At 42.6% G+C, this 25,940-nt stretch overlaps 1 protein-coding gene across 1 annotated transcript in view; it reads left to right on the forward strand.

Moving 5' to 3' along the window:
* The window catches only part of pam (peptidylglycine alpha-amidating monooxygenase), a 68,957-nt gene extending 43,326 nt beyond the window's left edge, over window positions 1-25,631 (forward strand). Inside the window, 10 exon segments of the mRNA XM_080418655.1 lie at window positions 7,929-8,001; window positions 9,721-9,934; window positions 11,965-12,168; window positions 13,410-13,528; window positions 15,199-15,295; window positions 18,323-18,373; window positions 20,500-20,847; window positions 22,184-22,219; window positions 22,222-22,242; window positions 23,592-25,631. Coding sequence (XP_080274781.1) covers window positions 7,929-8,001; window positions 9,721-9,934; window positions 11,965-12,168; window positions 13,410-13,528; window positions 15,199-15,295; window positions 18,323-18,373; window positions 20,500-20,847; window positions 22,184-22,219; window positions 22,222-22,242; window positions 23,592-23,872 — 1,444 coding nt within the window. The 3' untranslated portion in view covers window positions 23,873-25,631.
* Window positions 25,632-25,940: the final 309 nt, after the last annotated feature.

Here is a 25,940-nt window from a genome sequence, read left to right on the forward strand (position 1 = left end):
AAAAAATGTAAAACAGCACAGTTACATTTAAAATACTTTGTCTAACAGGTCCGTTCATAAAAGTCCTTGCGGACTTGTTTCCAATGAGGGCCTTGGTATTCAATTCATAGGCATATATAGTGGCACCACAGTTCAAATATCATTACAAAAAAACAGCAAAAAAATAACACTATGTACAAAAAATAAAAAATAAAAAGGGGAACAAAATATGTACAAGATCAGGGGGGGGGAGGGTCTGCTGTCTAATGGGAAAATGGTACTACCTCCTCTTTTGGCCTCCTGAAAGGTGATTTTTTTAAGGCTCTTTTAAATGAGCCCAGCGAACTGCATTTTTTGAGGGATGGAGTTAGACTATTCCAATCCTGGGTGGCAGTGCTGTAGAAGGAGAATTTGCCCATGTTTGTTTTATGGGTGGGTGGTACCAAATTGTTGTTAACGCTCCCTCTGGTATTGTGACTGTGGGTGTCGCTAACCTTTTGGAGGTATTTACTCAGATATGCGGGAATAGGGGGCATATCGGGCAAATTTGCATTTACAATTTTGAAGGCCAGTCCCATTTTTAGTTGTTAAACCCTGTCTTCCACCCTGAGCCAGCCTAGGCTGGCAAAATGGGTGGGAGAAAGGTGGGTCATGGGCCCCAATCCGAGGAGTAGCCGAATCAGTTTGTTTTGGGAGGTTTGAAGCTTAGTCTTCAGTGACACTGAGGTGTTGGAGTACCAGGAGGTGCAAGCATAGTCAAAAAGTGGTTGAATCGGGGCCCCAGAGAGGGTCCTGAGGGCCTGAGGGTTGACAAAAGAGGAAACTCTGCCCATAAATTTGGTTCTCTGGTTTACTCTTTTGACCACCTTTGTAGCCATGCTTTCACCTGTCAGGTATTTGTCAAGAACACAACCCAAATAGGTAATCTCTTCTTTGCTAGAGATAATTGTGTCATCGACTTTGACCTTGAAATCATTTACATCCATCTGTCTGAGGGAATGTTTGGTCCCAAAGAGAATGGATTCAGTTTTCCCAAGGTGTAGTGACAGTTTGTTATCGGTAAGCCAAGTACGGATTTTTGAGAGTTCGGAGCTGAGCGCCTCCTCAACTTGCAACTTGTCCTCTCCCGAGATCAGGAGTGCCGAGTCATCAGCGAACAAGAACAATTTGCAGTTACAGGCAGCATTCATGTTGCTAATGTATAGAAGAAACCGTAACGGCCCTAGAATGCTGCCCTGAGGAACCCCACAGCTCACCGGGAGGGATGAGGACATGGTTCCGTTGATGTCAACCACTTGTTCTCTTCCCTCCAGGTAAGATCTCATCCAGTTTAGTGATGTGCAGTCAAAACCAATCGCCCTCAGCTTATCAAGTAAAATTGAATGGTTTACAGTGTCGAACGCTTTTTGGAGGTCCAACATGACCATGCCGCAGTATTTGCCCGCGTCTACCTCACGTTTGATGTAGTCGTTCAGATACAGTAGGCATGTGTCAGTGGAATGAGAGGTTCTGAAGCCCGATTGGAATTCAAACAGTTTATGCTCGCTGAGGTAGCTGTTGATTTGTTCTTGAATTAATCGCTCTACAACCTTTGAGATGGAACAAAGGATGGAAACAGGCCTATAGTTGCCAGGTTCTAATTTGCTTCCTTTTTTATGCAGAGGGATTACTCTTGCCAACTTGAAATCCTGTGGGACGTGACACTGGCTGATGGATAGGTTTGTGATTTGGGCTACTATGGGGGCAATAGCAGTAGCTGCGTCTCTGAGGAATCTGGTGGGGATATTGTCAATGCCGGTGGCCTTGTTTGGCTGGAGGGCGAGTAGCTTTTTCTGCACATCATCAGCATTTACTGGTTTGAATGAAAAGGAGTCTTTTTTTAGCCCCTAGTTTAACATAGTGAGCATGGATGTGGTCAGAGCCGTACAAACCTGAATGCTGAGGAAGTTTGCTTACCAACTGGGTTGCAATGGTGGTAAAAAAGCTGTTAAAACAGTTCGCTACCGCTTGCTTGTCGGTAATGAGCACGCCACTTGAAATATTGCAGATGTTTGTAGTTTTGGTTTGAATTTTGTTGTTGCAGCCCAATTTCTGTAGCGCTTCCCACAGCTTTTGTGGGTGGCTTTTGTTTGCCTCAATGCTTGCATTTAAGAAACTCTTTTTGGCAGTTTTGACCAATTTGTTTACTACATTTCGTTGATTTCTGCATCTTTCAAGTAGTTGCACATTTTTGCATTTCCTGAACTCAGAGTACATTTTGTTTCTGAGTTTGATGGCATTTAGGATGTCTCCATTCATCCAGGGTTGTGTACGGGCTCTGACTCTCACCACCTTCTTGGGCGCTAGGCTATCAATAACAGACACAAAAGCAGTTTTGAAACCAGTCCAAGACTCCTCAGCCGAGGAGCCACTGAGTACATTTGACCAATCCACTTTCTCAAGAGCTGTTGTGAGAGCTTCTGATGAGTAAGTTTTCATAGCTCTGCAGCTGACTCAATGACCCCACTTAAAGGAATCCTCGACTGGTCTGATGTCAAAATGAGGTCAATGATGGTCTGAGAAGTGGGGCCTACCCTCGTGATATTTTTTATCATTTGGGTTTAGTTTAGTTTAGTTTAGTTTAGTTTATTACGGATCCCCATTAGTCCTCACCACAGTGAAGACTATTCTTCCTGGGGTCCAAACATTCACACTTTACAATACAATTAAAACATAATACAGTGTAATTCTACCATTGCATAGTTAAAAACAAACAACAAAAAATGATTGAAGATTTTGATCTTCACAAATTCTATAAATGATTACATAGTATAGCACCTTTTAGTTTGCAAATCAAGAAATTAAACAAAACAAAAATAATTTCAAACAAATTAAATAAAATAGTATATACAATTAATCATAATTCAAACATTAAACTACTAACTAAATCTAACTAAATCTAATTTATTTTCTATCCTTATTATATGTGGTGGTAGCCCATTCCAATATGTTCCTGCTCTATACATTACTGTTTTTTTAAGTGCATTAGTTCTAGGTATTAAAGCCAAAGTAAATTGACCACCCATAGCCTGTCTTGTGTCATAGCCATGTCTAGTATTGGTGGGTTGTATCTGTGACAACAAATGTGCAGGTTTACCAGTATGATAGATGTTAAATAAAAATGTCACAAGACTACAAGCCAACCTTTGATCCACTCTCATCCAAGACAGTGCAGCATGCATCCACTCAACACTACTCCTCCCAGAGCAGCGCAGAGCGAGACGTGCTGCTCTGTTCTGAGTGAGCTGAAGTTTGTCCAAGTCCTTTTTTTAAGCACTGGACCAAACCGTTGGGCAATAATCAAGACTGGACAAAACTAGTGATTGTAACACAAGTTTAACTGTTGAACCAGTCAACAGATGTACTCCTCTTCTTATCATTGAAATGTTACTACTCATTGTATTCACCATTTTGTTAATTTGCATCGTCCAAGACAGTGTTTCATCAATAATCACGCCCAACAATTTGGCCTCTTTAACCTGTTCAATAACAGCACCTTGTAAAACAAGACTTAGTTCAGGATTAGATCTCAGCATATATCTAGAACCCAGCATAATACTCTTTGTTTTTAAAACATTCAGCTTTAGCCTATTTTCACTAACCCAGTTAGAAACCAGCATTAACTCCTCTTGCAACAACATATTAACAGAAACAGAATTTCCACTTGATACATACATGCACTGTTTAGTACATGTGGTAAATCATTAACAAAAATTTAATAAAGCAATGGGCCTAGACAACTTCCCTGGGGGACACCACATTGAGGGGTCACCATCTCTGATAATGTACCATTAAACACTACACATTGTTGCCTGTTAACCAAATAACTATTCATTAATTCAATAGCACTTTCTTTAAAATGATATGCTGATAACTTTCTGAGCAGCAACTCATGATCTATTATATCGAATGCTGCGCTAAAGTCCAAAAGCACAGCACCCACCATTGACTTCATGTCAATATTTTTAAGCCAGTTGTCAGTAAGCGCTGTGAGTGCTGTGCTTGTGGAATATCCAACCTTATATGCATGCTGACACTCAGAGTTAATGCTGTGTTCTTCAAAGTAACATTGCATTTGTTTGTATATAACTTTCTCCATCAATTTACTTAGCACCGGTAGAATACTCACTGGCCTACTATTTGGACCAGTGAATGGTTCCCTACTGCTTTTTGGCAGTGGAGTAACCTTTGCAATTTTCCATAGCTGTGGATAAACACAATTTTCAATACATAAATTAAAAATATGGCATATTGGTGCCACAATACACGTGACTGCCAACTTCAGCAACCCACCATCTAAATGATCAACTCCGCATGGCTTATCACTTTTAATTGAAAATAAAAGCTTTTCTACCTCTTCTATTCCTATTCTCTTGAATTCAAAATTACAGACCTTGTCCTTCATGATCTTGTTTTTTATAATTGAATCAGAAAGTCTGCCACTAACTGGTAGCATCTGATCTCGAATTGTGCTTACTTTATTAGTGAAAAAGTTATTCAAGTAATTTGCTATATCAACTGGTCTAGTGATAAACTTACCCTCCACCTCTATAAATGAAGGCACTTTGCCCATTTTATCCCTACCCACCGCTTCATTGAATATTGTCCACAATTTTTCACTGTCATATTTACATTCCTCAAATTTAAATTGATAGTGGTGTTTCTTCTTATGTCTATTCATTTTAGTAATTTTGTTCCGAAGGGCTCGATACTTTTGCCAGGTATCAGGGCAGCCATATGCAATAGCAGACTGCTTAAGTAAATCTCTCTCTTTCATAAATTGTTTTAACTCATCATCAATCCAGGGGGCTTTGATCCTCCTAACAGTACGCTTTTTAATTGGGGCGTGTTTATCACAAATATTCAAAAATAAGGTTGTAAATATCATTAATGCAGCGTCTGTATCCTTACAGTCAAGAACTACATCCCAATTCATATTTTTCAAATCAGAAAATGCCTTATACATTCTTTTATTAATGATCTTAGGCCCACTTTTGGGCACCTTCGCTTTCCAAGTTGTTGCAATTATGTTATGATCGCTAAAACAGAAATACAGAAATCGCTTTAGAGCATTTTTCTGGGGCATTTGTAAAAAAAATGATCTATACATGAGGACGAGCGTGAACCGTCTCTATTAAAATGAATTCTTGTAGGCAGGTTCACAATCTGAGACAAATTGTATACAGTGGCTGCATCACTCAACTTTCTTTTCAAAGAACAATTACTAGAAAACCAATCCACATTCATATCTCCTGCAAATAATATTTCATAATTAGAATCGGTCACAATTTGCAACATCGTGCAAATATTATTCAAATAGTCAATACCAGAACTAGGTGGCCTATAGCAACAGCATGTTAAAATAGGCTTCATATGTGGTAAGTGCACTTGTAGCCATAGAGCTTCTACACCATTTATACCTAAGTCTTTTCTAATTTTTACAGGGATATGATCCTGAATGTAAAACGCTGTCCCTCCTCCATATTCATCTCTATCCAATCGAATAATGTCGTATCCTTGAATAGCTAACTCAGAATCCTGTATGTTTTCATCTAAGTGTGTTTCTGTGATAGCCATTACATGAATATTATTTTCCTTCAAAATAGGACACAGCTCAGTGACCTTATTTCTTAGACTACATATGTTTAAATGTGCGAACCTTAACCCTTTTTTTGGTAATTTTATAGACATTTAGAAAAAAAAAAAAAAAAAAAATAAGAAAAGAAAAACAGTACACAGTTAAAAACCTAAACATGACCTCCTCTAATCAGACCCACTATCTCTCCCCTGCTGGCGACCAGGGCGAATAATTAGCTTGTCACGTCGCAGAACAGCAAAAAGACCATTCTTTCTTGCCTCCATCATCTTTGGTAGTAGCTCTTTCCTCCTAAGTCTGACAGCTTCTGTATAATCTTCATTAATAAATATATTTTTGCCTTTGAGTTTGTTTGCCCTTCCTAGCACTTTTTCCCTGTCCTTAAACCTCAGGAGCTTAACAACAATGGAGCGCGGCCTGTCATATTTTTTTCCAGACCCCTGTTCCCTGTTAGCCTCAGCTTGGGTACTGGACCTCGTGACAATTTTTCCTGTACGATGAGCCCTTTCAATCTCTATCTTAGTAGGGTCTAGATGGAGATTTTCTCTGAACATATCCTGCACTTTCAGTTCAGTGTCAGCCCATGTTTCACCATCAATCTCTGGAATACCATCAATAATTAGGTTATTTCGCCTTGATTGACCCTCAAGATATTCTGATTTAGAATCAGTTGAGATGAAAGATTCCCCAAGGGGATGGACTTTTGGGGGAAATGGGAAACTCAGGGAGAAAATAATCTCTGTTTCCACGCCGATCCCACAAAGGAAAACCTTGTAGACGACGAGCTGTATCCATTGAGAAAGCAGGGAAAAGAACTCCGTTTCCCAGCATTCCACTCGGTGGGACACCCTGTGGTTGTTCTGGTGTCCAGTGTTGCACGGGGAAGCCCTCTCGGCGACGGCGTGTCGGGGGAATCCTCTGTGTCGTCGACGGGGGTCTGTTTGCGAGTGTGTATCCAGAGAACCATGCTTTCATCTCCGTCGCTAGCCGGGACAAATAATCCATTCTCGTTTCACCAGTCTTCAACTGGGGCACTTCCTTGTCTGGTGAGTGGGTCTGAGACAAAACGCCGTTGTGTGATGATCGACTGGGGGGTTCAGTTTGATGTTGTTGTTGTTCTCCGCCGAAGCGTGTGCTGCACGCTGTGTTGCGACCATCGCTATAGAAGCTTGTACTATACGAAGCTCCCGTTAACGTTGAACTCACAGTGGTAGGCCCTGGATTTGGGTGAATACCACCGGATAGCAACAAACTCAGGCAGATGATCTTCCTTACCGTCGCTCCGTCGATCTGGGTTGGTTGTTTCCTCCGTGAACATGCCGCTTTCCGTGTGCTCAGTGCTTTGAAAAACAACGTTTTAGCGTCGTTCTGTAAGGCTCCGTTAGAGTTTGTATTCCTTGGCAATAGCACCTCATGGGACTCGATGAGAATTAATCCCTGTAGTATTGCCGTGTAGCACAGCAAGAAAAAGTCGCTGGCCTTTAGGATCCTTTCCAGACGAAGTAGACGTTGTTTCTTTTGTGCTAGGGAGCGAACGAAGATGCGACCGTTCCGCTCGACTGCACGATGCACAAACGTGGACACATCATCATCAGTGTTGTTTCCTGGAGTCACTGGGTGTTTGGGGTCTTTCAACAGACACCCTCCTCCAGGAGACCCGGCCGAGGCTGATCAGACCCCGGCCTGTGTCCTAGTGGCATGTTACTACTGCCCCCTACTGTCTCTGTGTCCTAGTGGCATGCTACTACTGCCCCCTACTGTCTCTGTGTCCTAGTGGCATGTTACTACTGCCCCCTACTGTCTCTGTGTCCTAGTGGCATGTTACTACTGCCCCCTACTGTCTCTGTGTCCTAGTGGCATGTTACTACTGCCCCCCACTGTCTCTGTGTCCTAGTGGCATGTTACTACAGCCCCCCACTGTCTCTGTGTCCTAGTGGCATGTTACTACTGCCCCCCACTGTCTCTGTGTCCTAGTGGCATGTTACTACTGCCCCCCACTGTCTCTGTGTCCTAGTGGCATGCTACTACAGCCCCCCACTGTCTCTGTGTCCTAGTGGCATGTTACTACTGCCCCCCACTGTCTCTGTGTCCTAGTGGCATGCTACTACTGCCCCCTACTGTCTCTTGAGGGGAGTTAGAGACAGTGCTAATGAGGGGGTTAGGGTTTAGGGTGGCAGCTGAGATGTTAACAGCAAGTTTTGGCGACATTAAGAGAGAGAGAGACTAAGGGAGAAAAAGGGCTCAAATAAAATACAAATGAAATGGATGCTCCTGGTGAAATGTGAATCCTCATCCTTCCTCGTCCTGTCTCCAGGTTTTACCTTCCTCATGGGATAACCACCGACCTGGAGAACCATTACTGGGTCACTGACGTGGCTCTGCACCAGGTAACCTGTCTGTCTGTCTGTCTGTCTGTCTGTCTGTCTGTCTGCACCAGGTAACCTGTCTGTCTGTCTATCTTTCTGTCTGCCTGTCTGTCTGTCTGCCTGCCTGCCTGCACCAGGTAACATGTCTGTCTGCCTGTCTGTCTGTCTGTCTGTCTGTCTGTCTGTCTGTCTGCACCAGGTAACATGTCTGTCTGTCTGCCTGTCTGTCTGCCTGTCTGTCTGTCTGTCTGCCTGTCTGTCTGCCTGCCTGCCTGCACCAGGTAACATGTCTGCCTGTCTGCCTGTCTGTCTGTCTGTCTGTCTGTCTGCACCAGGTAACATGTCTGCCTGTCTGTCTGCCTGCCTGTCTGTCTGTCTGTCTGTCTGTCTGTCTGTCTGTCTGTCTGCCTGCCTGCCTGCCTGTCTGTCTGTCTGTCTGTCTGTCTGCCTGCCTGTCTGTCTGTCTGTCTGCACCAGGTAACATGTCTGTCTGTCTGTCTGTCTGTCTGTCTGTCTGTCTGTCTGCACCATGTAACCTGTCTGTCTGCCTGTCTGTCTGTCTGTCTGTCTGTCTGTCTGTCTGTCTGTCTGCACCAGGTAACATGTCTGTCTGTCTGCCTGCCTGTCTGTCTGTCTGCCTGTCTGTCTGTCTGTCTGTCTGTCTGTCTGTCTGCACCAGGTAACATGTCTGTCTGTCTGTCTGTCTGTCTGTCTGTCTGTCTGCACCATGTAGTCTGTCTGTCTGTCTGTCTGTCTGTCTGTCTTACATTACATGGTGTCCTTTAGGGTATTCCAGGGGGTCCCCCAGCAAAATGAGTTCATATAGCGTCACAATCATTTAAACCACTTCATCCATTTATTCGTTGGCTGAAATATATATTTTTTATAAATATCAAAAATAAATTCGAATATTTTGAATAATTTTAATAATAAGATTTTTCTATTTTCTTACTTTTTGAAGTAGTCACAGAATAGTTATCCCCAGTATGATCGATCCCCTCATGGTTGGCAATCACAGGGTTTCACTGTGCTTCTGTGAAATGGGAAAAAAAATGTCATGGCAACCCCACCGTCTCGCCGAAAATCCATAGTAAAACACAGGAGGCCGAGATACAGGCGATTTCCCAAATACGTTAACCAGGAAGTGAATGGAGCGGTACATCTATGGATCACGTGATCTCCTGGTTCTGTGTGCATCTGGGGATGAAATGGTTCTCTCAAAAAAAAACACAAAAAGTCGTAAAAAGTCATCTTTGGCACTGAATGAGTTAATCCATTAACCCATTAAGACCTGAAGCCGATTCTACAAATGTCTTCTAAATCCTAACAGTATTCTGGAAAAAACCTGTGTTTCTATATCAGTGGTGCTCAAATGTTTTCATCTCAAGGACCCCCAAAATTATATGTATTTGGCCGCGGATCCCCATCTCAAAATATGTTGTTCCAGGGACCCCCCCAGAAGCAAAGATTTGAGTTAAAATGATCGCTTTAAAACAATATATATTCAAAGATTTGCACACATTTTCACCTTTTTTTTTCTTCAAAAATATCAGATCTACAAGCTCGTAGCGCGGCACTCGGTGCCGCGCTACGAGCTTGTGGATCTGATATTTTTGAATAGCCCAAAGTGTAAAATAATGCTTCTTTTTTTTTAGCTCAAATCAAAAAGTGACACCGATGCGTTCCAGGTCCTAATGGGTTAATACATAAACCTTGTATTCTTTGTCTATTCTCTCCCAGGTGTTTAAGTTGAGCAGCGAGGGCCGGGGGGGGGAGGTGCTGGTGGAGCTGGGGACCGCCTTCACGCCCGGCAGCGACAGCAGCCACTTCTGCAAGCCCACCGACGTGGCCGTGGACCCCCACACGGGGAACGTCTACGTGTCGGACGGATACTGCAACGCCAGGATACTCAAGTTCTCCCCCGAGGGCAAATACCTGTCCGAGTGGGGCGCAGGTATGACGCCACGCCATTGGTTCTCATAGTGGGGGTCTCTGCAGGGGGTTCTTTAGTGGGGTTCTAGGGGGTCCCCAGCTAAATGTGTTGATATGTGTATCACAATCATTTTAACCACTTTAACCTTTTTATACTTTTGGCTATTCAAAAAATAGCAGATCTACAAGCTCATAGCTGGAAAATGTCGAACATTTGTGCAAACCTTTGAATATATATATATATATTTTTAAATAACAAACCCATATTCCGTCGCCTTGCTAAACTAATGGACTAAGTCATTTTTGTAAGTTTTTCAGGAAAAATAAAAAATGAGATCCAAAACAAAACTATATGATATTTCTTAATCATTTCACCCAAAATGTTTCTAACAAATTATGACTTATTTAAATAGAAATAACACTGTCTGTCAGTTATGTAACATAAGAGATTTAAATAGGTTTAAGTAGGATTAAATCTGACTTAGGCCAACAACAAAAAAAGCAAAAACAATTACAAAATGGCCTAAATCGGTAAATAATTTGGTGTAAGTCACAAAACCATGTGACTTAGGCCAAAAAAAAAGGCCTATTTTGGCCTAAGTCACACTAGGGAGTTAGGCCATTCTACTAAAAGGGGAGTGAACAGCATGATCCTTTTCTATTAGGAGATGGGTGATTTTACCAGAGGTGGCCAGTGTCATGAGGAGCTGACTTAGCCAAAAATAACATTTTCCTCAAAAAATGACTTAGGCCATTAGTTTAGCAAGGTGACGATTCGATACTACATGCCTAATTACATGTCCAAAATAGCACTGTGAGTGTTAATGTGCTTCAGCCAAAATATATATTGGGTGGAAGTGGTTACTGTATGTTTTGTAATAATAATAAAAATCTACAAAGTAACTAGTAACTAAAGTTGTTAAATAATTGTTGTGGAGTAAAAGTACAATATTTGCCTCTGAGATGTAGTGGAGTAGAAGTAAAAATTATAAAAAATTGTACTTAACACATTGAGTGCCATAAACGGTCCGGACCGTTTTTGGCCCAATTTTTTTAATACATATTTTTCCCACGTGGGGCGCTCTAACGAAACTTTGGGATCATCTAAGGAGTCTCTAAGAAGGAGAGGCCGGATGTGGATCCATGTCAAAAATGCTTCCGTTCGCTCCAATGTTAACTCCTTGACTAAAAGCTTAATATCTCCATTTCTTTTTAACGTGGTGGAAATGAGCCGTTTTCGATCGGCGATCACTCTGCAATGGAGGATCGCGTTAGAAATATTATTGTTCCAGGCGTTAGTCGGGACCCTCCGCCGTCTCGCACGCACGCTTTGTTTACATGCACGTCCTCGACGGGGCTTCTACAGCACGAAACATATCAACGTAAGTGGATGGAAGATATGCTGGCACTAGATGTACCCTATTTTAATAAACCTCTGGCACACGATGTGTTAAGTACAGTACTTGAGTAAATGTACTTAGTTATTTTACACCACTGTGTCTCTATGCATTTGATGTATTACCTCGTGTTTACCATGCTTTACTGTAAATCACTCTGGTTTAAGAGTGACTAAGAGCGTCTGCAGCTAAATGCTTAACCCATTGAGACCTGAAGCCGATTCTACATGTCTCCTAAATCTCAACAGTATTCTGAAAAACTTATGTTTCTATATCAGTGGTGCTCCATCTTTTTCATGTCAAGGACCCCCAATATGATATGTATTTGGCCGCGGACCCCCATCAAAATATTTTGTTCCAGGGACCCCCCAGAAGCAACGATTTGAGTTAAAAATGTTCGCTTTAAAAATATATTATGTTCAAAGATTTGCACACATTTTCATGATTTTTCAAAAATAGCAGATATACAAGCTCGTAGCGCGGCACTCGATGCCGCGCTATGAGCTTGTATATCTGCTATTTTTGAATAGCCTAAAGTGTAAAATAATGCTTTTTAGCTCAAATCTAAAAATGACACAGTTCCAGGTATTAATGGGTTAAGAGCGTCTGCAGCTAAATGCTTAAATTGTAGATTGATCGTGCTCTTTGCTCGTAGGCACGTGGAACAGGCGTAGGCGCGTGCCGTTCCAGATCCCCCACAGCCTGGCGTACCTCCCGGACCGCCAGGAGCTGTGTGTGGCCGACCGGGAGAACGGGCGCATCCAGTGCTTTGTGGCCGACACGGGACAGTTCGTCAAGGAGATCAAGAAGCCAGAGTTCCAGGGAGAGGTGTTCGCTGTGTCCTACAGCACCGCTGATGGTGAGGAGGAGTTTTAATAATTTTTTTAAAATATTTTGATCCCATTAAGACGCATCCGTGTCATTTTAAGATTTCTTTGGGCTATAAAAAAATAGCAGATATACAAGCTCATATTAGATGTAGATCTGCTATATATTTTTTTATTATCGTGAAAATGGGTGTAAATATTTAGTTTGAATATATATATATATATATATAAATGTCTTCTAAATCCTAACAGTTTATTTTTATTCTTACGTATGTTGCTATAATATCAGTGGTTCTCACACTTTTTTCATGTCAAGGACATCCAGAATGATATGTACAGTATTTGGGTCGCGGACCCCCATCTCAAAATAAGTTGTTCCAGGGACCCCCAGAAGCAGAGATTTGAGTTAAAAATGTTCACTTTAAAATAATATATATATATATATTCAAAGATTTCCACACATTTTCTAAATTAAAAAGAAATAGCAGATCTACAAGCTCGTAGCGCGGCACTCGGTGCTGCACTACGAGCTTGTAGATCTGCTATTTTTCAATAGCCAAGGTGTAAAATAAAATGCTTTTTAGCTCAAATCAAAGAATTACACGGATGCGTTCCCGGTCTTCATGGGTAAAAAAAAGGGTCACAGTGGTAACTGTGGCTTTGGGTTGACCTTGGCTCTCGTACAAAACAGCTGTTGCTGGTGTTTCTTAACACATCCACCGCCAGAGGTTAATCTCATAATGTACTCACCAGTGCCAAGGTGTTTTTGTTGTTTTTTTGTTTTTTTCATGTCGCCATAGATCTTGTTAAAATCCTTAAGATTGAGCCGTGAACGGTCTGTTTACATCCGCGAGATCTCCCTGTATCTCCCAGTGAAGACCGCGTGTCAAACGGACTTCCATGACTGTAGTTAGAGCGGATTACGTTAAACAGTGAAATGCGAGGAGAAAAAACTACAGGAAGAGAATTGAGTTTCAGTTTCGTCTGTAGAATGGGAGCGGGCGTGATCGTCGAAACCGGATCCCAAATAATTCTATTTCCTGTCATCAAACCGGAAACGGAAGTGGATCAAAAAAATTCCGAAAGTGCACCCGGACCGCGCATGCGCGAAAAGACCGCAGCCCGTAGGACTACGGGCTCGGCGCTTAACCGTTGGATTTAACGGCCCGTAGAACTACGGGCCCGGCGGTAAAGGTGTTAACAAGAGTGTGTGTGTGTGTGTGTGTGTATGTGTGTGTGTGTGTGTGTGTGTGTGTGTGTGTGTGTGTTCCAGGTGGTTTGCTCTACGCGGTGAACGGCGAGTCTCCGTTCGGCGTCTCGGCCCCGCCCCAAGGCTTCGTCATCAATTACTCCACCAAAGAGATCGTGGACACCTTCAGCCCTAGCAGACAGGTCAGCCACGCACACGCACAAACACACATGCACAAACACACATGCACACGCACACACACATCTGGGATCTTGCCCCTGCACCTTGAGACTGGTAGGTATAGAGGAGTAGTGCAAGAGGAGAGGGTTTGTATTTATTGTGACATTGCGGATATTGAGAGTGAGTTCCATTTCTATTGCCCTTTGTGTCATGACCTGCGTCAAAAATGATTTAAGAGGTGTAGAAACACAGATTTGGTTGGAGGACGCACAGAGACTTACGGTACATGGATTTTTGAGCACAGGGTATTTGGAAGGGGCCTGGAACAGACGGGCAAAAAGAACATACATGTGATGTATCATTTATTTTATTGTCTCCGCCAGGCCGAAGGCATGGCGAGAGAGTATGTTTTACCCCCCGTCCGTCCGTCCGTCCGTGTGTGTGTGTCCGTCCGTCCGTCCGTCCGTCCGTCCGTCCGTCCGTCCGTCCGTCCGTCCGTGTGTAATGCTTTTGTCTAAAAGGTCCGGCCAAAAAAGTCCTTGCCGACTTGTTTCCGTTGGGGTCCTTGAGTTAATTTCATAGACATATATAGTAGCAACCAAACAGTTCAAAAATCAACATGAAAATACAGATAATACATAAAAAAAATACCACTATGTACAAAAAAAGCATTTAAAAAATATATGTACAAAAAAAAAGGGGGGGGGGGAAGCATGGAAAAATAAAAATTATATACAAAAAAAAGCATGAGGAAATATGTCCGTCTGTGAACAGCTAATCTCCGACACCGTTGGCCCGCTCGCTCCGAAACTGTGCACACACACTCCCTGGATGCCAATTCAGAACCTCTGCCCTAAATTTTTCACATAGCCCTGTTATAGCGCCACCAGGAGGCCGATTTGTGCAAAACCCATTTACTCCTACAGATTTTATCCAAACGTCATGCAAATCGGTACACATTATCTCTATAGTCATGTGATCAACACGGATCTGTCCGACTTTCCATATTCCATCCTCATTGGCTAAGGTTGGCTTCCAAAGTTTGCAGGATTGGTCCGTTTTGAACAAAATGCCTCAAATCATGAACGCAGCTTGCAATTTCCGTGAATTTTCACACACACATTCCCACTAGGCCGAGGAAGAAATGGCACCCTTTTCACATTGGCCTGTTATAGCGCCACCAGCAGGTCTAATCTTAGCAAAACACATTTTTGGAACAAAAGCCTCAAATCATGAATGCAGTGTCTGATTGCCGTGAAAAGCCTAAGAATAAATGACAACCCTTTCACATTGGCCTATTATAGCGCCACCAGGAGGCCACAATAACGTACCTGACCTGGCGGAGACCTGTGCTCCGAGGAGCACTTTTTCTAGTTTATTTTTGTTTTGTTTTGGGTGTTTACCAAACGTTTTCCTTTGTGTAGTCTTTTAGGAAGAGAATTTGATATTGTTTATTTATGTTTTGGTGTCAATAATCCCGTAAGGGATGGGTCTTTTTTGACAAGACACGGAAATAAAAATTCATTCATTCATTCATTCACACATACACGTACATAAACTAAACTCTGGTTTTAGACTGAACTAGTGAGCGGATTCCTGCTCTGACTGTGTTGACCTTTGACCTTGGTGTTCAGCGAGTATGTGATGCCTCACGACGCTGTGTTGTCCTTGACCCCTTGACCTTGGTGTTCAGGAGTACGTGATGCCTCATGACCTGGTGGTGAATAAGGACGGCGTGGTGTTCGTCGGCGACGCAGGCTCCAACTCCATCATCAAGTTCACCTCCGCAAGTACGTTGACCTTTATGACCTTTATGTCACGTCCACATCCTCTGCATCAGTAGAGATGAAACACAACACCCTGACCAATAAGGCTCTATGCACAGCAAATAACGCAAGAGCCAGCACGCCAAAGTCCTTCTGGTACTTATAATTCATATGCACGGACGACCAGTGTTGATTTTGACAGCAAATTTGTATTCAGTTTTAGTCAGTCTTTTGAATCAAATTCCATTTATTTTAGTCATATTTTAGTCATCTGAAATGTTTTACTGTTAGTGTAGTTTTAGTCGACTAAATATCATAAGAGTTTGGTCGACTAAATCTACAGTTGATTTAGTCGACTTAGTCGTATGTTGGCGGTGCCTTGATGGCGTCATAATGGATGATTTTACACTTGGTTGCATGCTGAAAATAGCCGATCTACAAGCTCACAACAGATCTGCTATTTTCAGAGAGCAACACCTTGAGCGCAACCAAAGACAAAATGACTCATCTTTTAGTTCTACTGGATCTCTTCTCCACTATAATCCCTCACTGACATTTTAGTCCAGTTTTTATCTGTTGACGAAATTGTCAATATATTTAGTCTTAGTTTTAGTCATCGTGGCTTAGTTTTAATTTAGTTTTTATATAGTTTTCGTCTGGGAATAAAGGTAAGTCGACGAAATCAACACTGTGGACAACCACAGCACACACGGACTTGCTTCACTTTCCACTGGTATTTGGTATGTTTTATATGTAATGGATCAGAGTGGAGATGCTCCGATGGGCCATGGATCGGCCCAATAATGCCTCTATCGGCTTTGATGGGGACATGGCAATCACGGGGTAAATTCACTGATCCGATCGCCATTGTACGGAGAAGTACTCACCCTCTGTAAAACACTGTCGTATAGAGAAGTATACTCTCTGTAACGCACTGTATCTATCAGGGTGCAGCTCCTAAACTCCCACCCCCCCCCCCCTCTATATACACACACACACGCACGTACGCACGCACGCACGCACGTACGCACGCACGCACGCACGCACGCACGCACGCACGCACGCACGCACGCACGCACGCACGCACGCACGCACGCACGCACGCACGCACGCACGCACGCACGCACGCACGCACGCACACAGGCACACAGGCACACAGGCACACGCGCACACAGACACACACACACAGACACACACACACACAGACACACACACACACACAGACACACAGACACACACACACACACAGACACACACACACACACACACAGTCTCACGCACACGCACACAGACACACAGACACACACACACACACACACACACACACACACACACACACACACACACACACACACACACACACACACACACACACACACAGTGCCACCGTAGACAGAGGGAGACGTAGGAGAGGAGAAGTAAGGACTTATGTGTTGTGTAAGTACTTGTAATGAGGCCTGTGAACCAGTGTTGATTTCGGCGACTAAAACTATGACGAAAAATGTTTGTCGCCTACCTTTATTCACTGACCAAAACTAAACAAAAACCAAATAAAACTAAAATATGTTTACAATTTCGTCAACAAATAAAAACTAGACTAAAATGTTAGTGAGGGTCTAGTGGAGAAGGGATCCAGTAGAACTAAAAGAAGAGTCATTTTATGCTTGGTTGCGCTCAGGTGTTGTGCATTTAAAATAGCAGATCTACAAGCCCACAACGGGTCGCGCTGCGACGCGTTGTGGGCTTGTAGATCGCCTATTTTCAGAGTGCAGCCAAGTGTATGATCAGCCATTACGACGGCATCAAGGCACCGCCAAAAGCATTTTTAGTAGACCAAATCAGCTGTAGATTTAGTAGACTATAATCTTATGATATTTATTCGACTAAAACTAGACAAAAACTAAAACATTTTAGATGACTAACATATGACTAAAACTAAACAGAATTGTATTCAAAAGACTATGACTAAAACTAAATCAAAATTTGCTGTCAAAATCAACATTGCTCCCTAATGTTTACAGCACCCTGGTCCCCCTATTTAACCCTCCCTAATGTTTACAGCACCCTGGTCCCCCTATTTAACCCTCCCTAATGTTTACAGCACCCTGGTCCCCCTATTTAACCCTCCCTAATGTTTACAGCACCCTGGTCCCTCTATTTAACCCTCCCTAATGTTTACACCACCCTGGTCCCCCTATTTAACCCTCCCTAATGTTTACATTGTTCATACACGCCGTCCCTGTGTGCTGTGGTTGTCCGTGCATATGAATATGAATTAAAAGTACCAGAAGGACTTTGGAGCACTGGCTATTGCTTTATTATTATTATTATTATTGTCTCCGCCGGAGGCGGAGAGTATGTTTTCGCTTCGTCCCGCTGTGTGTTCACCTCCCTCCTAGCCAAGCTAACATTGGTCAAGCTCCACGTGACACGTGTCAATATGTTGACACCAATGCCTTTGATTGGCTAGAGGGACGCATGACGAAATAAAATCCTATAAATAGGTGTGTCACTTCAAAAAGCCATTTATATATTTTTAAGTGAGGTAAGACAGGATCAATCAGTCTTGATTGGAACAGTACCTTCCAGTCTAAATAGCTTAGACAGGAGAGGCTGAGATCACACAACTACAGGATCAATCAGTCTTAATACTGTAACAATTGTCCACCTTGATCAAATATTCAGTCGCCCCTGCAGAACACCAAAAACCACGCGCATTCTACCAAGACGACAAGTTTGAAGAGTTGGCAAACCCATCAAAGTACCCTGGCGGAGACTTGTGCTCAGAGGAGCACATTTTCTAGTTATTATTATTTCTATGCACAGCAGCCATATTGAAGAAATAAAGAAATTGGGTATTATTATTATTAGTAATAATAATAATATATATATATATATATATATATATATATATATATATATATATATATATATATATAATAATTGGGTATTATTATTATTATCCTCTTCCTTACTTACTTCACAGGTCTTACCAATTGTACTAATCAAGGCTCTAATTAAGGCAAATTACATTTTATTTGTATTTTTCAGAAACTCATCGCTCGGTTAAGAAAGGTGGAATAGAGGTCCAAGAAGTTGAAGGTAAATGAATGATCTGTCATTATTTACGTAAATTAAAGGCAGGGTAAGTGATATTTGTATTAGTTGAAACAAAAAGATTTTGTTAAAAGGTTAAAGCTCTATATTGTGATAGTAATCATTGCCATACAGTGTTGAGGAGTCTCCCTGTCTCTCCTGCTCACAACACATTTTCAGGTAGGTGACAACATTTCAGCCAATCAGGAGAGAGCACCCATTTATCAGCTTCATTTTTTTTGTGTATAGTGTTCCAGTTCCAAGTGTGTGTCTGCTCATGTCTTTGTGTCATCACTTCCAATTTCACTTTAATCTGTATCCTGACTGAGTTCTCTATCCTGATTGGATTGAACATTAGTATCCCGACCTGAAAATGTATTTTCTGTTTACTAAAGAGACATGGAGACTCCTGTTACTGAACAATATAGAGCTATTTAACACTGTTACTGAACAAACACTCTATAGCAATGAGTACTATCACAATATAGAGCTATTTAACACTGTTACTAAACAAACACTCTATAACAATGATTACTATCACAATATAGAGCTATTTAACACTTATTTTGACCAAAGTAAATCACTTACCCTAACCCTTAAAGGGATATTTCACATTAAAAAAAACTTGTGGTCATTTTATCGTCTACTCAAGCTTTAGTGAGCCCCCAGACCGTTTTTAAGTTGCTTGATTTAGTATTTAGATATTTGATAATCATTTTATCAGACACGCCCCCTTCCTATACAAACCCATTATAACTTCAAACTCCATTTTAACCTGTTAGATTCATCAAAAACACCCGTCCTTGGTTCTGGTGACTCACCCTGCCCTCCTAATGCGTGAGGGCAGGGCCGCAGGAAGGGTAGTGCGAACGGTGCGGCCGCACAGGGCCCCGCGCTTGGGGGAGCCCCGCAAAAAAAAAAAAAAAAAAAAAAAAAAAAAAAAATTATTTTTTTAGTGAACAGATTCACGTTTAGTAAGAGTTATACCGAGAAATAACCGCAAATAACCACCAAAAACTCGGAAATATCCGCCCAAAACCGCCAAAAAATTGCGGGGATGGGGGGGGCGCACGCGCGCTGCGCACGCGCGCTGCGCGCGCGCACGCGACTTCGCACAGGGCCCCGCATTTCTCCCAGACGGCTCTGCGTGAGGGGGCCGTGTTTTTCCGATAACTTTTTTCATTTATTTTATTTTATTTTTTTAATGTATTTAATTTTTTTCATTTTCCAAAAACAATATTAAAAATAAATGAAAAAAGTTATCGAAAAAACACGGCCCCCTCGCGTATTAGGAGGGCAGGGTGAGTCACCAGAACCAAGGACGGGTGTTTTTGATGAATCTAACATGGTTAAAATGGAGTTTGAAGTTATAATGGGTTTGTATAGGAAGGGGGCGTGTCTGATAAAATGAATATCAAATATATAAATACTGAATCAAGCAACTTAAAAACGGTCTGGGGGGCTCACAAAAGCCTGAGTAGACGATAGAATGATCAAACGTTTTTTTGAAAGTGAAATATCCCTTTAAATCCATTAAGACCGAGAACCCATCTGTGTCATTTTAAGATTTATTTGGCTATTCAAAAATAGCAGATCTACAACCTTGAGCTATGAGCTTGTAGATCTGCTATTCTTTTGAAAAATCGTGAAAATGTGTGCAAATCATTGAATATGTATATATTTTCTAAAGGGAACATTTTTAACTCAAATCTTTGCTTCTGGGGGGGTCCCTGGAACAACATATTTTGAGATGGGGGTCCGCGGCCAAATACACATCATTTTTGGGGGTCCTTGACATGGACAAGTTGAAGCACCACTGATATAGCAACACACTGTTAGGATTTAGAGAACGTTTTTACATATGTATTTGGCCGCGGACCCCCATCTCAAAATGTTTTGTTCCAGGGACCCCCCCCCCCCCCCCCCCCAGAAGCAAAGATTTGAGTTACAAATGTTCGCTTGAAAAAAATGTACATATTCAAAGATTTGCACACATTTTCACGATTTTTTTCCCAAAAATGCTAGATCTACAAGCTCGCGCTATGAGCTTGTAGATCTGTTATTTTTCAATAGCCCAAAGAAATCTTGAAATGACCGGATCGAATGGGTTAATTTGATGAAAATCATTTCAGAACTGGAGGCGTTCATCCAGACCAACATGAAGCAGCAGCCCTTACACAAGGTTTCCGTGGCCGCCGTGGCTGCTGCCGCCGTGGCCAGCCAACAGAAGCCCGCCCCTGGCCCCGCCCCTGGCCCCGCCCCCGGCCACGCCCAGGCCCCGCCCACCGCGGCCCGGCTGCTCCAGCAGCAGCAGGACGACGACGAGGAGAGGAAGAAGGAGGAGGGTGCAGTGAAGCAGGCGGGCCAGCAGGGGGGGATGATGTCCCCTGCGGTGGTCACCACGCTGCTGCTCATTCCGCTGGTGATGATCGTCTCCATGGGAGTGTTCCTGCGCTGGAGGAAGAGCCGGCCTTATGGAGGTGAGACCGCCTCACACTAAGTTCAAACTTAGCCTAGTTAATAATAATAATAATAAACTTTATTTGTATAGCACCTTTCATGACATGAAATGCAGCTCAAAGTGCTTTACAGAGCAAGAATACAATTACAGTTAGAACCAATTTAACAAGTTAGAGCAAGTTAGTTAGAGCTTAAACACATTCAATCCGGAGACGCATCTCTGTCATTTTAGATTTCTTTGGCTATTCAAAAATAGCAGATCTACAAGCCCATAGCGCGGCACTATGGGCTTGTAGATCTGCTATTTTTGAAAAATCGTGCAAATGTGTGCAAATCTCTGAATATATATTTTTAATGTGAACATTTGTAACTCGAATATTTGCTTCTGGGGGGTCCCTGGAACAAAAATATTTTACAAATGTTAAAAATATTAAAAACATTTTTAAAGATTTGCACACATTTTCACGATTTAAAAACAAATAGCAGATATACAAGCTCATAGCGCGGCACTCGGTGCCGCGCTATGAGCTTGTAGATCTGCTATTTTTGAATAGCCATTTAAGCTATAACCAGGCTAAGTTTGAACTTAGTGTGAGGCGGTGCAACTGGCTCCAGATGTTTATCTCATGTCTGTCACATGACATTATTAATAGAAGCATCCATATAGGTTTTAAAGTTTATTAAGAATTTCAAAAACAGGAATGTTTCTGCACAGAGATGAATCCATGAAGACCGAGAACACATCTGTGTCATGTTAGATTTGAGCTATTTATACTTTTACTTTTTAAAAAATCGTGATTTATTTTTGTTTTTTTCAAATCTTTGAATATATTTTTTTCATCTTTAACTAAAATCTTTGCTTCTGGGACCCCCAAATACATATCATTTTGGGGGTCCTTGACATGAAAAAGTTCCCCTGTAGAATCCCCCCAGAAGCAAAGATTTGAGTTACAAATCTTCGCTTTAAAAAATACATATATTCAAAGATTTGCACACATTTTCCAAGATTTTTCAAAAATAGCAGATCTACAAGCGTGAGTGCTGCGCTATAAGCTTATAGATCTGCTATTTTTGAATAGCCCAAAGAAACCCTGGTCTTAATGGCTTAAAAAAACATATTGAAATCGTAATTGTGCATTTAACAAGTTTAATGTATGGGGGCGCCGATGGCCTAGTGGTTTAAGGCTCTGTTTGCAGCCGGACAGCGAGTCCCGGGTTCGATCCCCGAGGCCGGCGGACCTTCGCTGCGTGTCACTGCCCGACTCTCTGCCTCGTTTCCTGTAAAACTCCACCGTACTGTCAACATAAAGGTTCATGCCTCATGTATTGAAGTGGAATGTTTGACTCTTTTTCCAGATGGTTGTGACGTCAAACTGGAGCCCAACTCTACTGGAGCATTTTAGGGAAACTTAGAGGTATGTTATGATTATCCAAATTCACACCCAGGCCTGGCAAACTCTGCTTCTCACCCATTGACTTGCATGTTAAATGACGGCTTTTCCCTAAAACATAAGCGATCATTTCAGGAGCAAGAGCTTCAAAATCTCTTCTAAATCTTGTCAACAAGGCCTGCAGTAGGCTATGCACTGCAAGACATCATTTCGATAAACCAAAAACACAGGAAATGTTAGAGGGAGTAATCGTCATGGATGAACTTCAACCTGGTGTTCGCACTTTCTTCATTTACGGACCGTACATCTACATAAACGTTCCATGTTTCAAATATAAAGTGCTTATCCCATGGCCACGGATGTGACATGTATGTACGGGCTCTCAGAAGTACCCCCGTATCATCTGTATTGTTCAATAAAAAGCATTTTAATCTGATCGGTGGACATTTTCTCCGTACGCTTTCAACTGCGCGACCCTATTGGTTGGTAGGTGTATTGCACTCTGATAGATTATAACTCTATGAGAAAAATGGCCACCAATCGGATAAAATGCTTAAAGGTATCATGACATTCATTTTCACTTTTTTTATTTTCAATGTTTTATTTGGGGTTTTATGACCTCAATTACACCCAAAAAAACTGAACTTAGAACATTCAGTGGATTTTCTGTGGTCTGGGGTTTTCTGAATAATTAGGCTGAAAAGTAATCTGAGCTTGGCCCTTCGACAGTGAGGTCACAGTCGATTAATCCCGCCCACTCTCCTCCTCGCCCCTCCCCTCCCCTATCCTTTCCTTTGGGGGGGGGCGGAGCAGAGGCGATGATTGACAGGCAAAATCCCTCACCAGCGACACCCGCAGGCAAAGATTTCTTTTTTCATTGCAGTTGAAAAGGCTTTAGAAATGTGAGAGAAAAACACCTGCCATGGATCACTGGAATGGAATTTTCACTTAAAACTTTTTGTACACTTTTGAAGGACCAGGACAAAGACTTTGAATGTGGTGTAAAAGTGAATGTCATTAAACCTTTAACCCATTGATACCTGGAACGCATCTGTGTCACTTTAGATTTCTTTAGGCTATTCAAAAATAGCAGATATACAAGCTCATAGCGCGGCACCGAGTGCCGCGCTATGAACTTGTAGATCTGCTATTTTTGAAAAATCGAGGAAAAAAAAAATTGGGTTTTTTTTCATTTTTTTTTTTAGGATTTAGAAGACATTTCTAGAATCTTCTCAGGTCTCAATGGGTTAAACGTGAAGCGTAAACACTGAAAACACTGCTTTGACGTGTCGCACGTCTTTGGCACTGAATGAGTTAATAATCACATCGCTGCCTCTCTCTCTCTCTCTCTCTCTCTCTCCTCGTGTCCACAGGTAAAGCGGCGGGCGGTCTGAACCTGGGGAACTTTTTTGCCTCGCACAAAGGCTACACCCGGCAGGGCTTCGACCGCCTCAGCACCGAGGGCAGCGACGGCGAGAAGGACGAGGACGCCACCGACTCGGAGAACGAGGAGTACTCCGCCCCCCCTCCGCCGCCTCCACCCCCCCCTCCCCCCCCCGCCGCCGCCGACGTTCCCCGTCTCGCCATCCTAGGGGGCGGGGCCCCCCATCCATCAGCCAATCCCCTGCCTCTCCTCCCATGGGCCCTCCTCTAGAGAGGCGGTTAGTTTTGTGTCGCTGTTTATTTTATTATTTTTTTCCGTTGTTGGCTCTGCCAATCTTTATTTATTTGTGCTAAAAAGAAATTAGAAAGTTCTCTCTTCGACTTTATCGTCTCTGTTGGCACTTTATTTCTGAGCTACATGGACCAGAGTCTGACGTCACCTCTGTTATCCCCCCCCACCCCCCCACCCCCCAGGTAACGAAGGGCGATGAAACCCGTTGTTTTCTCCATTCTACATCCCGTAGAGCAGTGGTTCTCAAACGTTTTCGTGCCAAAGACCCCCAAATTGATTGAATGTATTTGGCCGCGGACTCCCATCTGAAAATGTTTTGTGCCATGGACCCCCCGGAAGATTAAAAAAAAGATGTGTACAAGCTCGCGCATCTGCGCTTGTAGATCTGCTGTTTTTGGAACAGCCAACGTGTAAACGGATACAGTGGTTGATTGTGACCCCCCCCCCCCCCCCCCCCCCCTCTGGACCCCCACTTTGAGAACGAATGCCGTAGACTTGTTCTACATCAGGTCACAATAAGAACCGTGCTCCCAAAGAATAGAAAAACAACCGAGTCGGGCGATTTCTGTCCGATACCGTAGAGTGGCTCTGTGTCGTTTAGGATATTTAGTTAATATTTGATTCATCTCTCGAGAACAGATTCAGAGCTACGCTACTGAATCTGTCGGAGAGCCCTGTTCAGAACGTGTGCGCGTTGGCCTACAAGTGGGCGTGCCTTCAGATCAGGAAGCAGGCCGCGCCTTGCCCAATCAAATGTAGTGGGCGGGATTTATATCTGTGCGTTCGCTAACCACTGGAAACAAACCAAAACTCATTTAACAGCAGCGTCCTCTGAGCCGACGAAACCACGGAAAGTTAGTAACATCATAACTTGTTCTTTCATCATAGAAACAAGTGGGCTTTATAACTAAAACCATCCATGTTCTTTGGGAGAAATGTTGTTAGTGTGAATGAAAACATAGACGCACCACCGGAAGTGGAGGGCTGAGGGCAGACCAAACCCCGGTTTCCAGTCAGCATAGGTCTATTTAATCACCCCCCCCCCCCCCCCAGAGTCAAATGCAAAAGTGAAAAACACTGGGGGCGCTGTTTTTCCTTTTTATTTGACAATGGGTTCCCAGATTGATAATTGATGAACGTCTGCGTTTTGGAGGAACATCTTATTCATTCTGCGGCCGTAGCCGGAAGTATATGGTTGTAAACTACGGTAGGAAATCACGTGATTCACCGTCCTCCTCACTGAAACACGTCACGCTCCGTCACGCGATTCACCGTCCTCCTCACTGAAACACGTCGCGCTCCGTCACGCGATTCACCGTCCTCCTCACTGAAACACGTCACGCTCCGTCAAAAAACATTCCAGACATTTCCTTCAGATTCTGTGACACTAGTTATCAATGTGTTATTTAGTGTTTAGTTCTCAAACTTTTCCGTGCCAAGGACCCCCAAATAGATATGTGCGTGGGCCGTGGACCCCCACCCGAAAATATGTTGTGCCAGGGACCCCCCAGAAGCAAAGATTTGTGTTAAAAATGTTCACCTTTAAAAAAAACAAAAAAAAGATTTAAAGATTTGCACACATTTTCAAGATTTTTTGAAAAATAGCAGATCTACAAGCTTGTAGCAGCTTGTAGATCTGCTATTTTGAGAACCAATGATTTAGTGCGAGCATCACTGAAGTGCCAGTAATCACGATAAAGCCATCCTTCCAGTGTAATATTGCGATTTATATACAACAGTTGCCATCGAAAAAATATAAACTCTAGCTCTCAAAATAAAAACCTTTCTTAAGCGAACATTTTTAAGTCGAATCTTCTGGGGATTCTACAAATGTCTTCTAAATCAAAGTACATATGTTGCCATAATATCAGTGGTTCTCAAACCTTTTTCATGTCAAGGACCCCCAAAATGATATGTATTTGTCTGCGGACACATTTTTGAGTAAAACATTTATATATATATATTGAAGATTTGCACGCATTTTCACGATTTCTTTTTCTTCAAAAATAGCAGATCTACAAGCTCGTAGCGCGGCACTCGGTGCCGC

The sequence above is a fragment of the Gymnoscopelus braueri genome (assembly GCF_963280865.1).
Source record: "Gymnoscopelus braueri genome assembly, chromosome: 22".
Taxonomy (NCBI): Eukaryota; Metazoa; Chordata; class Actinopteri; order Myctophiformes; family Myctophidae; genus Gymnoscopelus; species Gymnoscopelus braueri.